This window comes from Haematobia irritans, chromosome 5, assembly GCF_050003625.1.
Source record: "Haematobia irritans isolate KBUSLIRL chromosome 5, ASM5000362v1, whole genome shotgun sequence".
NCBI classification, from domain to species: Eukaryota; Metazoa; Arthropoda; class Insecta; order Diptera; family Muscidae; genus Haematobia; species Haematobia irritans.
In genome coordinates, this window is record NC_134401.1 from 117,114,517 (window position 1) to 117,132,246 (window position 17,730).

Below are 17,730 nucleotides of genomic sequence, written 5' to 3' on the forward strand. Positions count from 1 at the left end.
GATCAAATCTGTCCCCAAGGAAATTGGGATAGTCGATGGATGGAATCGTAGAGCCGTTGTCTCCCATATTTAAACCTGTGTGATATAATACCTCGTTTAGATCATCTTTGTTATAGCGGCGATCCAACATGACATCTCTGAGGGCAGTTGAATAATAAGATGACGATCGGAGTGGTTCCTACAAAAATATTTCAGTTGGAATTTATAGTTACATCTTAGCCCAATAAAGGGAGTGGCCACCATTATGTGTTTGGTTTCGATAACAGAAATTTGTATTGATGTTATTGTAACACTTTCATCTATTTTGTTATATGCTTTGGTACCTCAGCTAGTGGCCACATCAAGGAACTATGCGACAAGGATGGCATATGTCTAGAGTGATCTGGTGGTGAGTCGGGTAGGTTTTGCTAGGCAAACGAAAAGGTGACGAGTGTCATGTCATCCTTGGCTATAGATGGAACACATATCAGTTACACTGCTCTCAATCACTGAAAGGTAGGATTTTAGGCGGCTGCACTTGGCTGATCTTAGTTGGGCTAAAACTACCCTTGTCTGACGCGGAAGGTCTACCTCCTCTGGAGCTATGGGCGGTGGTCGAGGTTAGGCTACAGGACTAACCTTGTAGCTTCTCACAGCTTCAACTACAGTATCCTCATGAATCCTGCTCAGACTTGTGTGGTATGTTGCCTGATCTAGAGACATTCTTTTGTAACGCTGGATCTCGCGCTCTAGAAGGCTAAGGTCAACCCTTACATTCCTGGGTGATGACTGCCTATCGACAAGATGGTGATTTGGATGGTTACTGCGATAGCAACACAAGAGGTGATCTTGATTTTCTCATAAAGGTTTACTTCTTTTATGTCGCTTTTCTAAGGGCAGCGTTCTGACAGGTTGGCATATTATTCCACTTCGTGTCGCTCGTTTGAGGTATGAGGTGAGAAGTTGGTATTTATATTTTTCGGTGAATAGCCGTTGGTCCTGTATAGTGAACCACTTGCATCTTAATTGTCTTATTAGTATTCAACCAGATTTCTCAAGTGACCACGGCATAAAATCTGAGGACCTTTTGTCCACTTTTGACCTTGTGACAATTAGAACTTTTATGGCAACCCATTTGCAATAAATTTGGGGGAAAACTCTAATACCGCCGGCAACCATATTCTATAGGATGTTTTTACTTCAATGGACTGAAGACTTTTGGTTGTACCGATTACAAATGTAGACATTTAGCTCATCGAATATATCATCAATGCAGAGAACTAATGCCATAATTGAACAATTCTAATCGTATGGTTCAATCTTGATCTAGGATAGGTAAATATTAATTACAGCCATCAATTCCTATGTGGCAATCTTTATGTGTTCGACATCTCTGCCTTCCAGTGATTGCCAGTCATTACATTCATGGCCAGATTGCGGTATGTCCTCGAACAGAGTAAGGTTCATGATTGTATCCATGGTACTCTTATATAAAGAATTTTATATCACAAGTCTTCCGCATCAGAATCAGAGTCAAGCAAATCAAATAATCGATCAAGTTTATCACCATAACGTGAGACTTTTTGATTATTATTGAATACGGGAGTTTTTTGTGTTCCCGAAGGCCTTTTACGATGAGCCAATTGTAGGGAAAGTCGATTTTCAACTTTTTTAGCTTGTTGATCTAATTGCTTGGGAGCAATTTCTTCGGTAATAAATATTACATCTGTAAAAATACGAAAAATTTTTCATATATTTTTATAAAAATTAAATAAAAATGTTTTGCATACCATCATCTTTATCATCTGCTTCCAAAGATCTTTTGCTTATATGAGTTTTATGTCCTTCAGGAAGGGAGGAATTTTCCGGAAGATGACAATAATCCGTATTATTTGAAGTGCCCAAATTTTTGTCTGTAATCCTTGTTTCATTTTTTTGAGATTTTGTTGTCTTGGGCATAAGAAATAAATCCTCTGTTTCAAGTTCCTGTTTTACAATGAGCTGTGGAGATTCATCCTCCAAAGTCAAATCAAGAAAAGCTATTGACTTTTGACGAGAATTTAAAGCATTATTTTCAGGCACAATATCATCATCACACCATTCCTCCCCAGATTCATGGCAATGGGATAAATTATGGGATTCCCGACTTGAATAAGGCTTAAGGTTGTGATTTCCTTTCTCAAGAGTTATGTTTCTAGAGGTTTTACCTTTAACTTTCTGTGATATGTAGACCTCATTATCACCTCCAGGAGCTCTTATAGGTGATATTCGTCTTCTAATTCTTGTCTTTTCATTTTGATCCTTTGCTTCAGGGGGAAAAGAAATGGGTGAATATTCTCTAGGTTTGGTTTTATTCCTTTTTTCGAATATCGAATCTTGAGAAACTTGTTTCTTTTCGAAAAATTGTTCTTTGACTTCTGGATGTGTGGGCCGTAAAGTCTGTGAATGTTGATGGTTACTTTTTGTAGTAGTTCTGTTATATTTCTCATTGACATATGCCTTCTTATTGGAGGTTTCATTGGATTCAATTATTAAAACATCATTATCTTCATTATCACTATGGGAGTTATCCGTTATGGAGCAATCCTCTTTTCCATCCATTAACAAATTATTTCCAGTTTGTCTAGAGTCGCTTTGCTTTTTATCTCCATCAGGAAGCAATGGATCTGTTATAACAATTTTTTGTTTTTCTCTTTTAGAATCAGAGGTACCATTCCCATTAGGATAACGGTTACAATTTCCTGCTGTTTCCCCAATATTATTTGTATCTAAATTAGCAATTTCTTCTCCCCATTCAAGTGATTCCTCCTTAATTTCCAGTGGATGTATAATCCTAATATTAGTCAAAAGTTTTTCATTTCTCTGGGCTTGAAATGCATTTTTGGGTACTATGTCTTCGTCGTTGTCACTAACTCTAGAAGAGTTTTCTGATTGCAGAGTCCCAGATTCCAAGGACGTTTTAGAAGACTTGTTGGCTTCCTTTTCACAATTTTTAAATTTGCCTTTCTCTGAATTACTTTGTCTCCATACTGGTTTCTTCACAGTTTTATTTGCCTTGGCCGTCTTTGATAATTTTTCTTTTCGGTTATTTCCAACATCTTCTTCTTCTATATTAGCCTCCAATATATTGGTGTCATCAGTATCAATGATCAATACATCATTATCATTGGATTCTTGCTTCATTTCATTGACAGGAGAAACAGGCAATTCGTGATCACATTCTTCTTTAACAGATATCGCCAGTGATTTATTTTGGCTCAAAGACTTAGAATACGATGCAACTTCTGGCTCATCATTAGTTTTATCACTCAGATCAATGCATCGTTGATACATTTCAGAACATATTTCCCCGCTAACATCCACAGATGGTGTATTGGGAATGGAATTTTTAGATACCCCATCATTAGTATTACGATTCTTTACTCTTGAAAAGAATTCATAATCATCATCCATTTTGGATTTTTCTGCTTTGACGTGATCATTTTGTTGTTCAGAAAATGTAGAAGAAATGTTTTCTATTTCTTCGTAATTAAGTTCTGATTTTATGCTTTCTGAGGTTGCATTTGAATCCCTGGACATTCGAATATCTAGAAATAAACAAAAATATGAAAAAAATATTCTCGTTATATTTAGAACATTGAACAAGTATCATATCGTTTACGAATACTGCATGCATCATAGGTGAAAATAGGAAAACATGCTGATACCACGGTTGCCACAGGTGGTAGAATTCTATAATAAATGGTATATTTTGTAGATTGGTACAATTCTTATCATTTTGGTTGATATTGCAAAACAAAAATATCTCCAAATTGGGGGTGCTTCACACATTTTCTATAGAAGAAAAATGTTGACAAAATTTTCTATAAAAATAAACTTTTGCAAAAATTTTGCAAAAAAAAAAATTTCTATAGAAATAAAATTTTGACAAAATTTTCTATAGAAATAAAATTTTGACACAATTTTCTATAGAAATAAAATTTTGACAAAATTTTCTCATGAAATAAAATTTTGACAAAATTTTCTATAGAAATACAATTTTGACATTTTCTATAGAAATAAAATTTTGACATTTTCTATAGAAATAAACTTTTGACAAAATTTTCTATAGAAATAAACTTTTGACAAAATTTTCTATAGAAATAAAATTTTGACAAAATTTTCTATAGAAATAAAATTTTGACAAAATTTTCTATAGAAATAAAATTTTGACAAAATTTTCTATAGAAATAAAATTTTGACAAAATTTTCTATAGAAATAAAATTTTGACAAAATTTTCTATAGAAATAAAATTTTGACAAAATTTTCTATAGAAATAAAATTTTGACAAAATTTTCTATAGAAATAAAATTTTGACAAAATTTTCTATAGAAATAAAATTTTGACAAAATTTTCTATAGAAATAAAATTTTGACAAAATTTTCTATAGAAATAAAATTTTGACAAAATTTTCTATAGAAATAAAATTTTGACAAAATTTTCTATAGAAATAAAATTTTGACAAAATTTTCTATAGAAATAAATTTTTGACAAAATTTTCTATAGAAATAAAATTTTGACAAAATTTTCTATAGAAATAAAATTTTGACAAAATTTTCTATAGAAATAAAATTTTGACAAAATTTTCTATAGAAATAAAATTTTGACAAAATTTTCTTTAGAAATAAAATTTTGACAAAATTTTCTATAGAAATAAAATGTTGACAAAATTTACTATAGAAATAAAATTTTAACAAAATTTTCTTTAGTAATACATTTTTGACAAAATTCTCTATAGAAATAAAATTTTATCTAATTATACTATTATTTTTCGAGCTTTATGGACAGATAACAAATTGGCTTTCTAAAAATAAATTTCGTGTTGTTGCATTACTATGTAACAAAACGAAATAAAAAAAAAATAAGATTAAGGGACTTGTAAGTTATATGAAAAGATGATGTACAGTGGGAGAAAAGATGATTCAATTTGTAAGAGGAAATTTCCCAAATGTTTTCTCCATAAGGAGTTACCATAAAGGGCCCAAAATTGAGTTATCTCTCCCAGCCAGATCTATACTAAAGGCTGTGGAAAGGTTCATTCGCCCGAACCGAAACATGTACAGTCCAGGCGTGTATAGATTGGTATCTGGCGTTTTCTTTTCAATGGCTCTATTAACCATGTTCTTTAATCTGTCCATAAAGCTCGAAAAATAATTGTATAATTAGATATAATGCATTTGGACGTCAATTGCCTGTTTCATTATCAGGCTAACATGAAATGAAATAAAATTTTGACAAAATTTTCTATAGAAACAAAATTTTGATAAAATTTTCTATACAAATACAATTTTGACATTTTCTATAGAAATAAAATTTTGACATTTTCTATAGAAATACAATTTTCACAAAACTTTCTATAGAAATAAAATTTTGACAAAATTTTCTATAGAAATACAATTTTGACATTTTCTATAGAAATAAAATTTTGACATTTTCTATAGAAATACAATTTTCACAAAACTTTCTATAGAAATACAATTTTGACATTTTCTATAGAAATAAAATTTTGACATTTTCTATAGAAATACAATTTTCACAAAACTTTCTATAGAAATAAAATTTTGACAAAATTTTCTATAGAAATAAAATTTTGACAAAATTTTCTATAGAAATACAATTTTGACAAAATTTTCTATAGAAATAAAATTTTGACAAAATTTTCTATAGAAATAAAATTTTGACAAAATTTTCTATAGAAATAAAATTTTGACAAAATCTTCTATAGAAATAAAATTTTGACAAAATTTTCTATAGAAATAAAATTTTGACAAAATTTTCTATAGAAATAAAATTTTGACAAAATTTTCTATAGAAATAGAATTTTCACAAAATTTTCTATAGAAATAGAATTTTGACAAAATTTTCTATAGAAATAAAATTTTGACAAAATTTTCTATACCCGTGTAAAAATCGGTGGATCTGATCATATCTAATAATATCAAAGTATATATAATTACATCTGTTCAGATATGGTTGTGGATATAAATAGATCTACGGAGATATGTTATATATAGTGTTCTATATGATTAGATCTGATTCAAGATCTCATTATATATATTGTTATATCTAATTGTATCAGTCATATCTGGTAAGATCTAATTGTATATCTTCATATATGACATCATATCTAATTATATATACTATATGTAGCTCCATATCTAATTATATGTATCGCATTAAGTCATGAACCAGTACTGCTATACGGATAAAAAAAATATGTGTATGTTTGGGTGTAAAATTAATATGTTTGTTACGAGAATGTTAACGTGATATATATTGTTACAATTAAATATGTTTGGTCACAAATCACAACTAGTGGTGAACATAATCAAACAATCTTTATATGTTGTGACACTTCGAATAAACATTTTTCAATATCATTTTAAAAATTCAAAATTTCTTACGTTCAGACACAACTGTATGTTTGTTTTCAAAAATATCATCACATAACAATCACCATTAGCAACGGTTGTTGTTATTAAATTTAAAACAAAATGTTGGTATCAAATATTGGATAATGCGAGTTTGATATTTTTATGTTTTATTCATATAAAAATTTAATGTATTCTCATTTTTCGACGAAGATCAAGGAGTATGAGAAGTGATGAGGTAAGTTTATCGTTTGGGTCCTATTTTTATATATTTAATATTTTCCCTTTCTAGTTGGACGAAAAGATTAAGGAGACCGAGTATCAACGTGATGATTTGTAGCCACGCCATTTTCGAATTTGCGATAGAATGTAGTATTATCCAAGTCAAAAAGATAAAATAATGATTTGGAGATGGTTTGCATCATGAAACGGATATATTATTCATGTATGGTATTAGGGACTTCGAACAAACGATTCCTTATAGCGTTGGTTTGAATTATTGGGCACGAGAAGTAATTATTGGTAAGTATATGTATTATTTGTATTTATTTCAATCTTCTGTATTTTTATGTTATATTTTTCAGAGTTTCATTCCGAGTAGCCAAAGAGAGGAACTGGGAGACTAATGTAAAAAAATGTGTGAAGAGAGCAATGCCACAATGCCTTGGACAATTTAAACGCCAGAAACGCCGCAGAAACGTAGTGGCTATGTATATATATTTTTAATTGAATTCTTATACTTTTACTCCTAGGCGTAGATATAACGTAAATAGGTTTGAGCCAACTTGCTGTATTAAATACACTTTCATTATAAAACCTAAAATAAATCTTTTTATTAATTACTGTAATTTCAGTAATATTGGAAATTTATAGATAAAATTATATATAATTAGATATATTAACATCTAATTATATCAAATTAGATGTAATTAGATGTGGGCCAAATTTGAGATCTGGTCAGATCTAATTCCTTTAGAATTAGATCTGATCAGATATTACCATTTTTCGGATCTGACCAGATCTGCCTACATATACTATCATATCTAATCAGATATGGCAGGAGATCTAATAATATCTGGCCAGATCCACCAATTTTTACACGGGTAGAAATAGAATTTTGACAAAATTTTCTATAGAAATAAAATTTTGACAAAATTTTCTATAGAAATAACATATTGACAAAATTTTCTATAGAAATAAAGTTTTGATAAAATTTTCTATAGAAATAAAATTTTGAAAAAATTTTCTATAGAAATAAAATTTTGAAAAAATTTTCTATAGAAATAAAATTTTGAAAAAATTTTCTATAGAAATAAAATTTTAAAAAAATTTCTATAGAAATAAAATTTTGACAAAATTTTCTGTAGAAATAAAATTTTGACAAAATTTTCTATAGAAATAAAATTTTGACATTTTCTATAGAAATACAATTTTCACAAAACTTTCTATAGAAATAAAATTTTGACAAAATTTTCTATAGAAATAAAATTTTGGCAAAATTTTCTATAGAAATAAAATTTTGACAAAATTTTCTATAGAAATAAAATTTTGACAAAATTTTCTATAGAAATAAAATTTTGACAAAATTTTCTATAGAAATAAAATTTTGACAAAATTTTCTATAGAAATAAAATTTTGACAAAATTTTCTATAGAAATAAAATTTTGACAAAATTTTATATAGAAATAGAATTTTCACAAAATTTTATATAGAAATAGAATTTTGACAAAATTTTCTATAGAAATAAAATTTTGACAAAATTTTCTATAGAAATAGAATTTTGACAAAATTTTCTATAGAAATAAAATTTTGACAAAATTTTCTATAGAAATAAAGTTTTGATAAAATTTTCTATAGAAATAAAATTTTGAAAAAATTTTCTATAGAAATAAAATTTTGAAAAAATTTTCTATAGAAATAAAATTTTGAAAAAATTTTCTATAGAAATAAAATTTTGACAAAATTTTCTATAGAAATAAAATTTTGACAAAATTTTCTATAAATATAAAATTTTGACATTTTTTATATCGAAGCTTTTCAAGACATATTGTGATCTTGCTCTATCAGAGGCAACATGCAAAAGATGGTTTCAGCGGTTCAGAAATTATGATTTTGATGTGAAAAATTAAGAACGTGGAAAACCACCATAAAGTTTTAAGATGCCGAAATTAAAAACGATATTGGATGGAGATGACACTTTGAGTAAAAAAAATGTTAAATGTTGTACAACAAATAATTTCCGACTGTTTAGGAAAGATCCTAAAGTGTGGGAAATGGGTGCCACATAAAAAAGGGAATTGTTATTTTAGTAATATTTTTATTCACAATATTTCTAGAAAAACGCCCAAAAAGTCATGTTTTTGATTAAATACTCTTAAATACTCTTTTTATGATATTTCACTTTTATTTTTTCTAGAATCATTTCCCAAAATTTTGAACTAAAAATCGCAAATCAAGGAGAAAAGTACACTTACGGAAGTGTACCATGTAAATAAAATCCACTTTTGGATGATCGTTTTCTAGAAACCAAAATTGACACAATGTCTGAAATTATTAGCTTCATCGTTGTCAGATTTTTTAAAAAGGAATGGTTGTTGTATCAAGTTTTTAATGTAAAACTCCAATGTAATAAGTATACTTTTAGAGCATATAGAAGCATGCGTTTTAAATAAATATAAATAAATGAAACATACCTGCTGCCGATACAATTTCGCATTCATTATTATTCTTTGGCTTAGACTTTTTGGAAATATTTTCCATTTCTTGAGTATTTGACTGAATATCGTTGATTTCGTCAATTGCCAAAGTGGACCTGGGTTCCAAAACAATTTCCTCTTCATTTTGAGTTACCATTTCATTGCTTACTGAATCTTCTATTTCTTTAGATGAGTTCTCACATTGATCATTTATAGGAATTTCATTGCTTTCAGTTTGCATGGATTCGCCGATAGCTTGACTTTGCCCCCTTTTTTCTGTAATATTCTGACAGCAATCATTTTCGAATATGATTTCGGATTCTTGCGAATGATTTGTGTGACTTGCGTCATCCATAGTATTGCAAGAAGGTTGATGCACTTCCATGTTTATTGGTTTAAAGCTTTCATTTTCTGTAGAATCTAAATTAGAAACCAAATTTTCCTCTAATTGCTTATAGTTTGTCGATTTGTTGCGAGTTGCTATAATCTCCAAAGGCTCTGGGTTTGTTCCCAAGCTTTGGTCAATGCTCTCATTTTCTATAGAATATAAAGAATTCAAATTTGTCTCTACGCATTTAACACTTGTGGTCGCTTTTGGAGTTTCCATCACCTCCAATGGAACTGGATGCTCGCCCATTCTTTTATCAATGCTCTCATTTTCTATAGTATTGCAATTTTCTTCGACACATTTATCACTTGTCGGAGTTTCCATTACCTCAGAAAGTACTATAGAACTTTCCTTTTTATTACCAAGCTCTTTCTCTCCCTCCTCATGTAAGCTTGCTGAAGGACTTTCATTTTTTCCATCACCATTGGATTTATCTCCCAATCGTCGAAATCTTAAAATCAAGGAACGTCCATCAATTTCGGTGTTAATCATGCGCCGATAGGCTGCAATGGCATCCTCCACTTTACTGTACCGAATAAAGGCATATCTTGTATTTTTCATACGTTGAGCAAAACCTATATCAATACGGACAGAGCCATGAAAATATTCTTTAAGAACTTTACATGCAATATTCGGTTGTAGATTGCCCACATACAAAGTGTAAGGATCAATATTATCCACATTCGTGCAGTTAGTCGAGTTTGTAGGAGTGCCCTGCTTTAATTCAGCCTTTACAAATCCTGTGCCAAAAGGAATTTTCGAAATTTGTTCTATGGCTTCGTTGACCTGAGCATGTTCCTTGAGATAGACAAAACAGAATCTTGGAGCAGAATTTTGTGGAAAATGTACATTTTCAATGTCTGGACAATAGTTTTGTACAATGTCACGACATAATGGAGGATCTGGAAAACGTAAATACAGCACTGGGTTTTTGCAGGAATCTTTTGTTAACTCTTGTTCGGCTTCGTAAGCCATTTGGGCTTTTTCAATGCTCCAATCTTTAGAAGCATTTGTTCGAGGTGTTCTTTTGTGCTTCCGTTTTGGTTTCGTCGATGATTCCATAGGTGCTGAAATGGAGAAAAAATACAGTTTAGCATCCACGAACGAAAGAACACAATTGAATTGGGACACTTTCGTCCAAATTCCTAAATATTATTTTTAAGGAGTTGAAACATGGTAACCCAAAGTTCTTAGTGAGCCTGCCATTATTCTATTGTACCACTATGGACACATATGAAAATTTATTTCCACGATGAGTGTCTACTATTTCGGCTTCAAAAGGTTATTTGGAAGTTAACACATTGTAGCAATACAGCAGTTTAATTGACGCCGATGCCTACATTTCCAATTAGAATAAATTCAACAATTTGCCCTTGAGATACTGTGGTTTCTGCATTATATGATCGCACATAGCCCACCTTTAAATATTAAATTAAAATTGAGACGCCATTTCCAGATAGAACATGGTTTACATTATATGAAACTCAAAAATGCTTCCAACCGAGAGATGATAAACCATCACTGAAAAACGTTTGGTCGTTCGTTTGAAAATGGCATTGTATCCTTATGTATGCAAGGCCATTTTACTAAGGTGGCTTTTTATAGGATGTTTGATTCATACAAAAAAAGGACGAGCTTTTCAATCTAACTTGCAAATTAGTGTCTTGTAGTTCACTTATAAATTTTCTAATTAGAATTTCATCCTCGTGGAATTTTAACTAAATAAATAGAAATATTACATTCATACCTGGATTAACTTTTCCTCCATTGTTCTCATCTGAATTCTCCTTGGGAGACGAAGGTGGTGGTGGAATTACTGGGGCCGGTGTTGGAGGCAATGGAGGCTGTGTCGAAGAGCTCCCTATACTTGATTCCCAACATACGCTCTGTAGTTTCTCTTTACCTTTCTTTTGCGTTGTTTTAAAGTCATGCAAAAAAGGGGCTTCTGTATCATTTGGTATACGCAAATATGGCGCGCTACGATGTTGCTTCGTGCGGCTGAATTGATCGTTACTTTGGTGATATCCATACAAATGGTGTGCCTTGTTGTTTGCTCCAAACTGATATCCTCTTGAAGGAACTCTCGGATAGCATTTATATTGACTCATAGTACATAGTTGAAAAAAACCTGACCTCTGTTATATATTCTTTTTGCACAATCACATTTTGTCCTCGGTTACGACTTCAAAACTTACGGACAGGATTCCAATTGTTTTCCTTTAATGCGCGAAGACAGAGATGTTTCGTTCGCGTCATGAGTCCTATTTAAAGTCGCACGAGTATAAGCGTATGTCAAAAAAACTGTTGAATGAAATCTTAAGACACAAAGCACAATCACGTCGTCGTTTAATAAGGCGTCATCAATACTATCCCCCATGTTTCGGTATTCAGAATTGCAAAAATTTAGCTTTATGTTGCTATTAAATTTGAGCCGCTAAATCAAAATAATTTAGTAAAAGAAGTATAAAAGTCTACATTTTCAATGCAAATTGTATTATAACTTGATGGGGGAATAGATCAAAGCAACTTTTTATAAGGTTTATATTCTTTAAAATGGATTATTAAAGAAAAGAAAACTTGCAAAATGGTGATTTTAGCGGCTAAATACACTTCCTAGTTCATTATGTACAAAAACTTTTATTTCAAAGAAATGTTATTGTCTAATGTATATTGGTCGACAAATTCGATATTGGTCGAAATTCAGAATGTATTGAAATGATCTTTAAATTGCCATCATTATTATTAGAAGAGCCATTTTTGTATTTTGTGAAACGCCAATATTAAATAGCAATATTTTGCTATCATTTCGGCGACCAGAAAAGAATTCAAAGGAGCAAACAGGGCAATCGCAACGCTTTCGTTTGTTGTCAATGCTGAAAATGCCCCCAACTTGCCTCTATGCGTGGCACTATTTTCACAACAGAATTCTAAACCTTTTCGCATTTTTGCCTGTTATTTTTAGAAAATAACCTAAAAAGTAAATTCTCCGGGCAAAAGGCAAAAAAGGTGCGCATTTTTTATAAGTAAAGAAAACGCCATTAGTTCCTGCTGGATTAGTTATCGAGTACTATAAGAAAACAAGCCAAATGAAATGCATACAAATGCTTTCAGTTCTTTCCCAATAAACACAAGCATTGGAGAAATGCTTATATTCAATACGCTTTCAAACATTCCCAATAAACACAAACGTTTGAAAAATGCTAAATTTCAACAATTTTTCAAACATTTTTTCAAAGGATTAGGGTAATATTCAAGTTGAAAAATTGTTGAGAAAATCGCGTTCTCAACAAAAAACAGACATTACCCTTAACAGTGAAATTCAACACATTAGCAATAATATGTCAAGTGTTATCCTCAAATTGAAATGCATCGCTACTCGATAATTTCCCTGCCAACATTTTTTGAATTTGGGGCGCTTCTGAAAATCCCCACTACGTCGAAAACAGTCGTATACGATATCCAAAACTCCTCGGAAAAGCGCCGTCACTATTGAGAAGTTGTACCACGCCAAGTTACTACAAAAAAGTATCGCATGAGTGCAATTATTAGGTGCCTTTTTTAATAAATTTAGAACGACGCCAATAAGAGCCCCTTCAAACAATCAGAAAAAGTTAATTTTAAGATAGTTGTAAAAAAATCATTGTGGTCAAGTAAAACCCGATTGTTTAGATGATTATTAATTTTATTAAACATTTATAAATTCTCATAAATATGACATTTATACGACTATCACATCACATTTAACATATTTTTATGCATTAATAAAAGATTGATGTTGAGTTACAAGTTGCAAGTTACATGTTGTCGATCAGCCAGTGCTTTTATTCCCAATGGAGGCAGCGTGTCTGGAAAAATATTTGAAAAACTATCACTTTATTCCATTTGGAAAGTCAAAAATTGTTCACCAATATACCTTTCACAATTTTAAGCGAAATAACTATGTTTTTAGCACTTCATTATCGTTTTTATTTAAATAACTTATAAGAAGCTAGATGTGCTTGGTGTTTCACAAAATATAAAATGGTGATGGCAAAATACTTTCATGCGAATAGTGATGGCAAAATACTATCACAGTTAGCGATTGTTGCAGTGTCACTTACGAGTCTGCGGTAGCGATGAGGATGAAATGGAACTTTGAAATGCTGGCAGGGTTTGTCAAACAATTTTCGATGCGAGTCAAATTCAAAATTAACATCGTTGCAAATACTTTTCAACCTAAATTTTTATGAATGATATCCCCACTTCAAATTGAAAGTCAAAGCCAAAATTCTATGAATTTTGTATAATTTATTCATTTTCATCAAAATAAAATATATAATAATACACTTCACTACATAATACACTACAATACCAATTGATAAATAATAATCTTATTAAACATATCAACAAATAAGAACAAAAAAAAAAAGAACAAACAACAAAACTTTAAATATCTTAAACATTATTAGTAAACACTTTTGCATTGATAATTCGATTTCCTTCCTTTTGGTGTCATAAAACAGCATTAAAATTTGTTAACATGCGGGCAATTTGAAATTAGGAACGTACTGGACCACGTGTTAGAATTGATTTCCAGCAGAAGGAATTCACAAAATATCCATTTTAAACTGTTAATAGCATATGAATTAAACTGACGATGTGATGCACATTTTCATCCTGAAGTTGTTGATTTCAACAATTTTTTTTAACAATTTTAATTGGTTGCCCCTGTAATGTTTCTGAAAACTTTTTCTTGTCGATAAGCCACTCATTTTTCATTGGTCAGCTTCTTAATGTTTGCAAGAATGTAGCATCCAAAGATTTTAGTTTTCTGCAAACAAATTTAAATTTAGTGACTTCTCTAAAGTGTTGATTTAATGTTTCATATTGACGTACCAATTATTATAAACTATTTGAAGCAGTTCCAGTTAATTGTCCACCATTTTTTCATCGGTCAGCTTTTTAATGTTTTCAAGAACGTAGAATCCATAATTTTAGTTTTCTGCAAGGAGATATACATTTAGTGATTTCCTTAAAGTTTTATTTCATTTTTTATTTTCACTTACCTATTTTTATAAACTATTTGGTTATTTGTCTAAAATTTTCCATTTTTTTAATTTCTTGCAATTGACCACGAACTTCGTTGCACAAATAAGTATTGCAAACCACATGGTTTTTTCGTTGCATTTTAGGGTAGTGTTTTGTCAAAGTTTTCCCATATTATCTTCAACACCTTTTCAAAGATTTCGTCAACATTTTGGCAAATTGGAAGTTATTCGCAAACAATTTGAAGATGTATTGAAGATGAGCTATTTCAAGTCAAGTTGAATTTAAGTTGAAAATTATATTTACCCTCAAACTGAAAAGTTGTTGCATTTGAAAAACGCTCATCCTGTGTTTATTGGGTTTTTTCAAAGAATTAGATTAGAAATCAATTTGAGAAATTGTTGAGAAAATCGCGTTCCCAACAGTAAAATTCAACACGTTAGCAACAACTTTTCAAACTAAATTTCATTTTAATACTTCAAACGTATTGGAAATTTTGTTGAAAGCAAGCAATTTGAAAGACCATTTGAATTAATGTTGAAGATGGGATTCATTATCAAATTGATATGGCGTTACCTATGAAAAATGCTCATCCTTGTGTTTGTTGGGTTTTCAGTTGGGCACTACGGAAATCACATATATCAAGAGTGTTGCGCACACTTGCGTTTCCATTTAGACCTTGCCCTGTAATTAACGCCGTCAGGCTGGTTAACTTTGATATCATGTAATCAGCTGATTACAAATATAAACAAACTAAATCTAACCTCAATTTGTTGATTTTAAATAAAAGTCTTATTCACATAACACAGGATGTCAAGTTTATTGAAATTAACGCATTATTCTAGGAAAGCATCCTTGTGCTTAGCGCGAAAATCAATTTGGGACAACGTGAATTTCTTTAGCATACATAGCAGGACATTTCCTCAAGTGTCATGGTTTAACCAACAATTGCCACGACCGACAACTTCGCCGGCAAAAGAACAACAGTATCAAGAAAAAGATAAAGTACCTTCAAATCATCAATTAATTTATAGAGCACCAATGGAGTCATATGTTGCTTGGTCAATGAATGTTTCTAGTTTGACAGCAACAATAATTGGAGCAGCAGCAATTTATCAGTTCAGCAGTAACCAGCCACTATTAGATGCTAGCGTTACTCAAACAACACTAGTGATGCATACAGAAGATATTTACTATTTTGCTCTGGGATTTTTGGCCATCAATGCTGTGTTGAGATTAGTAGTGTCTAAATTTCCATTGAGAATATATAAAAATGATGGAAAGTATGTGGCCATGATAATTATTGAGTAACAACATATTTACTATATTCATTGTTTTCAGATATTTGGCTGTTTACCATTCGCAATTGCCGGGTGCAGTATCTCATCATCATTTCAATCAAGGCGATGTAAAGGAAGTGACATACTTCTTTAGTCCTTGGAATGGTGCCACATATAAGTTGGGTAGAAAAACATCGCTTCTACTGGAGGAGTATTTTAAAACACCCGTTGAATTTCAACAACTTTTAACAAAACCAAAGAAAGATGAATCATAAATTATATGTTTAAATGTTATAATCAAGTTTATTAGCATTCAAGAGCCCTTAGTTAAATGTGGATCCTTCCTATGCACAGAGTAGGTATTTCTAATCGAATGGTGGGTATTAAGTTCGAGTTTAGCCGCTAAAATCGCCAGTTTTTCACGATTACTTTTCTTTAGTAATCCACTTTAGGGAATACAAACTTTGTGAAAATTTGCATTGGGTTATTCCCCATCAATTTATAATAAAATTTGCAACAAATATGTATAATTTTATGCTTTTTATACCCACCACCATAGAATGGTAACGGGGGTATAATAAGTTTGTCATTCCGTTTGTAACACATCGGAATATCGTTTACCGACTATATAAAGTATATATATTCTTGATCAAGGAGAAATTCTAAGACGATATAACCATGTTCGTCTGGCTGTCTGTCTGTTATAATCACGCTAGAGTCTTCAATAATGAAGCAATCGTGCTGAAATTTTGCAAAGATGGGCTATATCGGTCCAGGTTTTGATATAGTCCCCATATAAACCGACCTCCTTATTTGGGGTCTTGGGCTTATAGAAACAGTAGTTTTTATCCAATTTGCCTGAAATTGGATAAAAACTATTAGAGGTATTTTGGGACCATAAAGAAGTGTGCTAAAAATGGTGAATATCGGTTCCTTTTTTGATATAGCCCTTATATAGACCGATCTCCCGATTTTACTTCTTGGGCTCTTAGAATCCGTAGTTTTTATCCAATTTGCCTGAAATTGGAAATCTAGAGTTATTTTAGGACCATAAAAAAGTGTGCCGAAAATTGTGAGTATCGGTCCATGTTTTGATATATAGACCGATCCCCAGATTTTACTTCTTAAGCTTCTACGGTCCGTGTATCGGATTTAATTTTTATCGGCCCATTTGGTAAGGCCTCCATATTGACATATTTGTCTTCTTGAGGCAGGTAAAGTATAGATGGCACACTGATCATCAAAATTGCTTGAAACTGAAAGTAGAATTTGCAGATTTTACTTCTCGTAATCATTTAAATGATGGGGGTAAAAATCTACAGATTTAAAATTTCAAATTAAAGAGTTATTCCATCATCTTCTTGCACGCTTACACGACATGTTTATGATTCCTCTAAAACTCAAACAAAATTGATTCTTATAAATCCAGAAAATGATATAGTCTTCGTAGGTAGAATCTTTAAATTTATCTTCGGGAAGTTTACTGGTTGAACTAAGGAAACTATAATATTTGATTCATGGTGGTGGGTATTTAAGATTCGGACCGGCTGAACTTACTGCTGTATATACTTGTTTTTACTGATTTAGTTTTCACTTTAGCGATTTTAGCGGCTAAACTCGAACTTACCCACCTTAAGGTGATGTGGTATTGTTTAGTATCATAATTTCAGAGTAACAACAGAGCAAATCGCTTCATCATCAATATTTTTTAACTCCAATGGGGCCAACTTTTCCAAACCACATTAAAAATAAACACAAGGTTTGTAGTACCCTAAATATTAGGTTGGATTAGGATTTCCTACAGTACGCGCAAAGCTCTCTTTTTTATCCGGTTTATTTTTTTCGCATGTGTTTGGAAATGATCGCTATATCTTAAAAATTGAGTCATTTAATGATTTTGGAATTCCATCTCGGAGGTAGGAGGTAGAGATTAAAATTCCAATTGCATTTA

General features: G+C 31.0%; 2 protein-coding genes across 2 annotated transcripts; one reads left to right on the plus strand and one right to left on the minus strand.

Annotated features, from left to right (window-relative positions):
- Positions 1-665: 665 nt before the first annotated feature.
- Pof (RNA binding domain-containing protein painting of fourth) lies at positions 666-11,683 on the minus strand. Its single transcript, XM_075310534.1, has 4 exons — positions 11,222-11,683; positions 9,084-10,541; positions 1,770-3,566; positions 666-1,705 (listed from the first exon to the last, which is right to left on the minus strand). The coding sequence occupies exons 1-4, from the start codon at positions 11,580-11,582 to the stop codon at positions 1,485-1,487; spliced, it is 3,837 nt and encodes a 1,278-aa protein (XP_075166649.1). The 5' UTR covers positions 11,583-11,683; the 3' UTR covers positions 666-1,484.
- A 3,555-nt stretch (positions 11,684-15,238) lies between these two features.
- Positions 15,239-16,076, plus strand: LOC142238024 (uncharacterized). The gene is made up of 2 exons (XM_075309514.1): positions 15,239-15,782; positions 15,841-16,076. The coding sequence occupies exons 1-2, from the start codon at positions 15,310-15,312 to the stop codon at positions 16,052-16,054; spliced, it is 687 nt and encodes a 228-aa protein (XP_075165629.1). The 5' UTR covers positions 15,239-15,309; the 3' UTR covers positions 16,055-16,076.
- Positions 16,077-17,730: the final 1,654 nt, after the last annotated feature.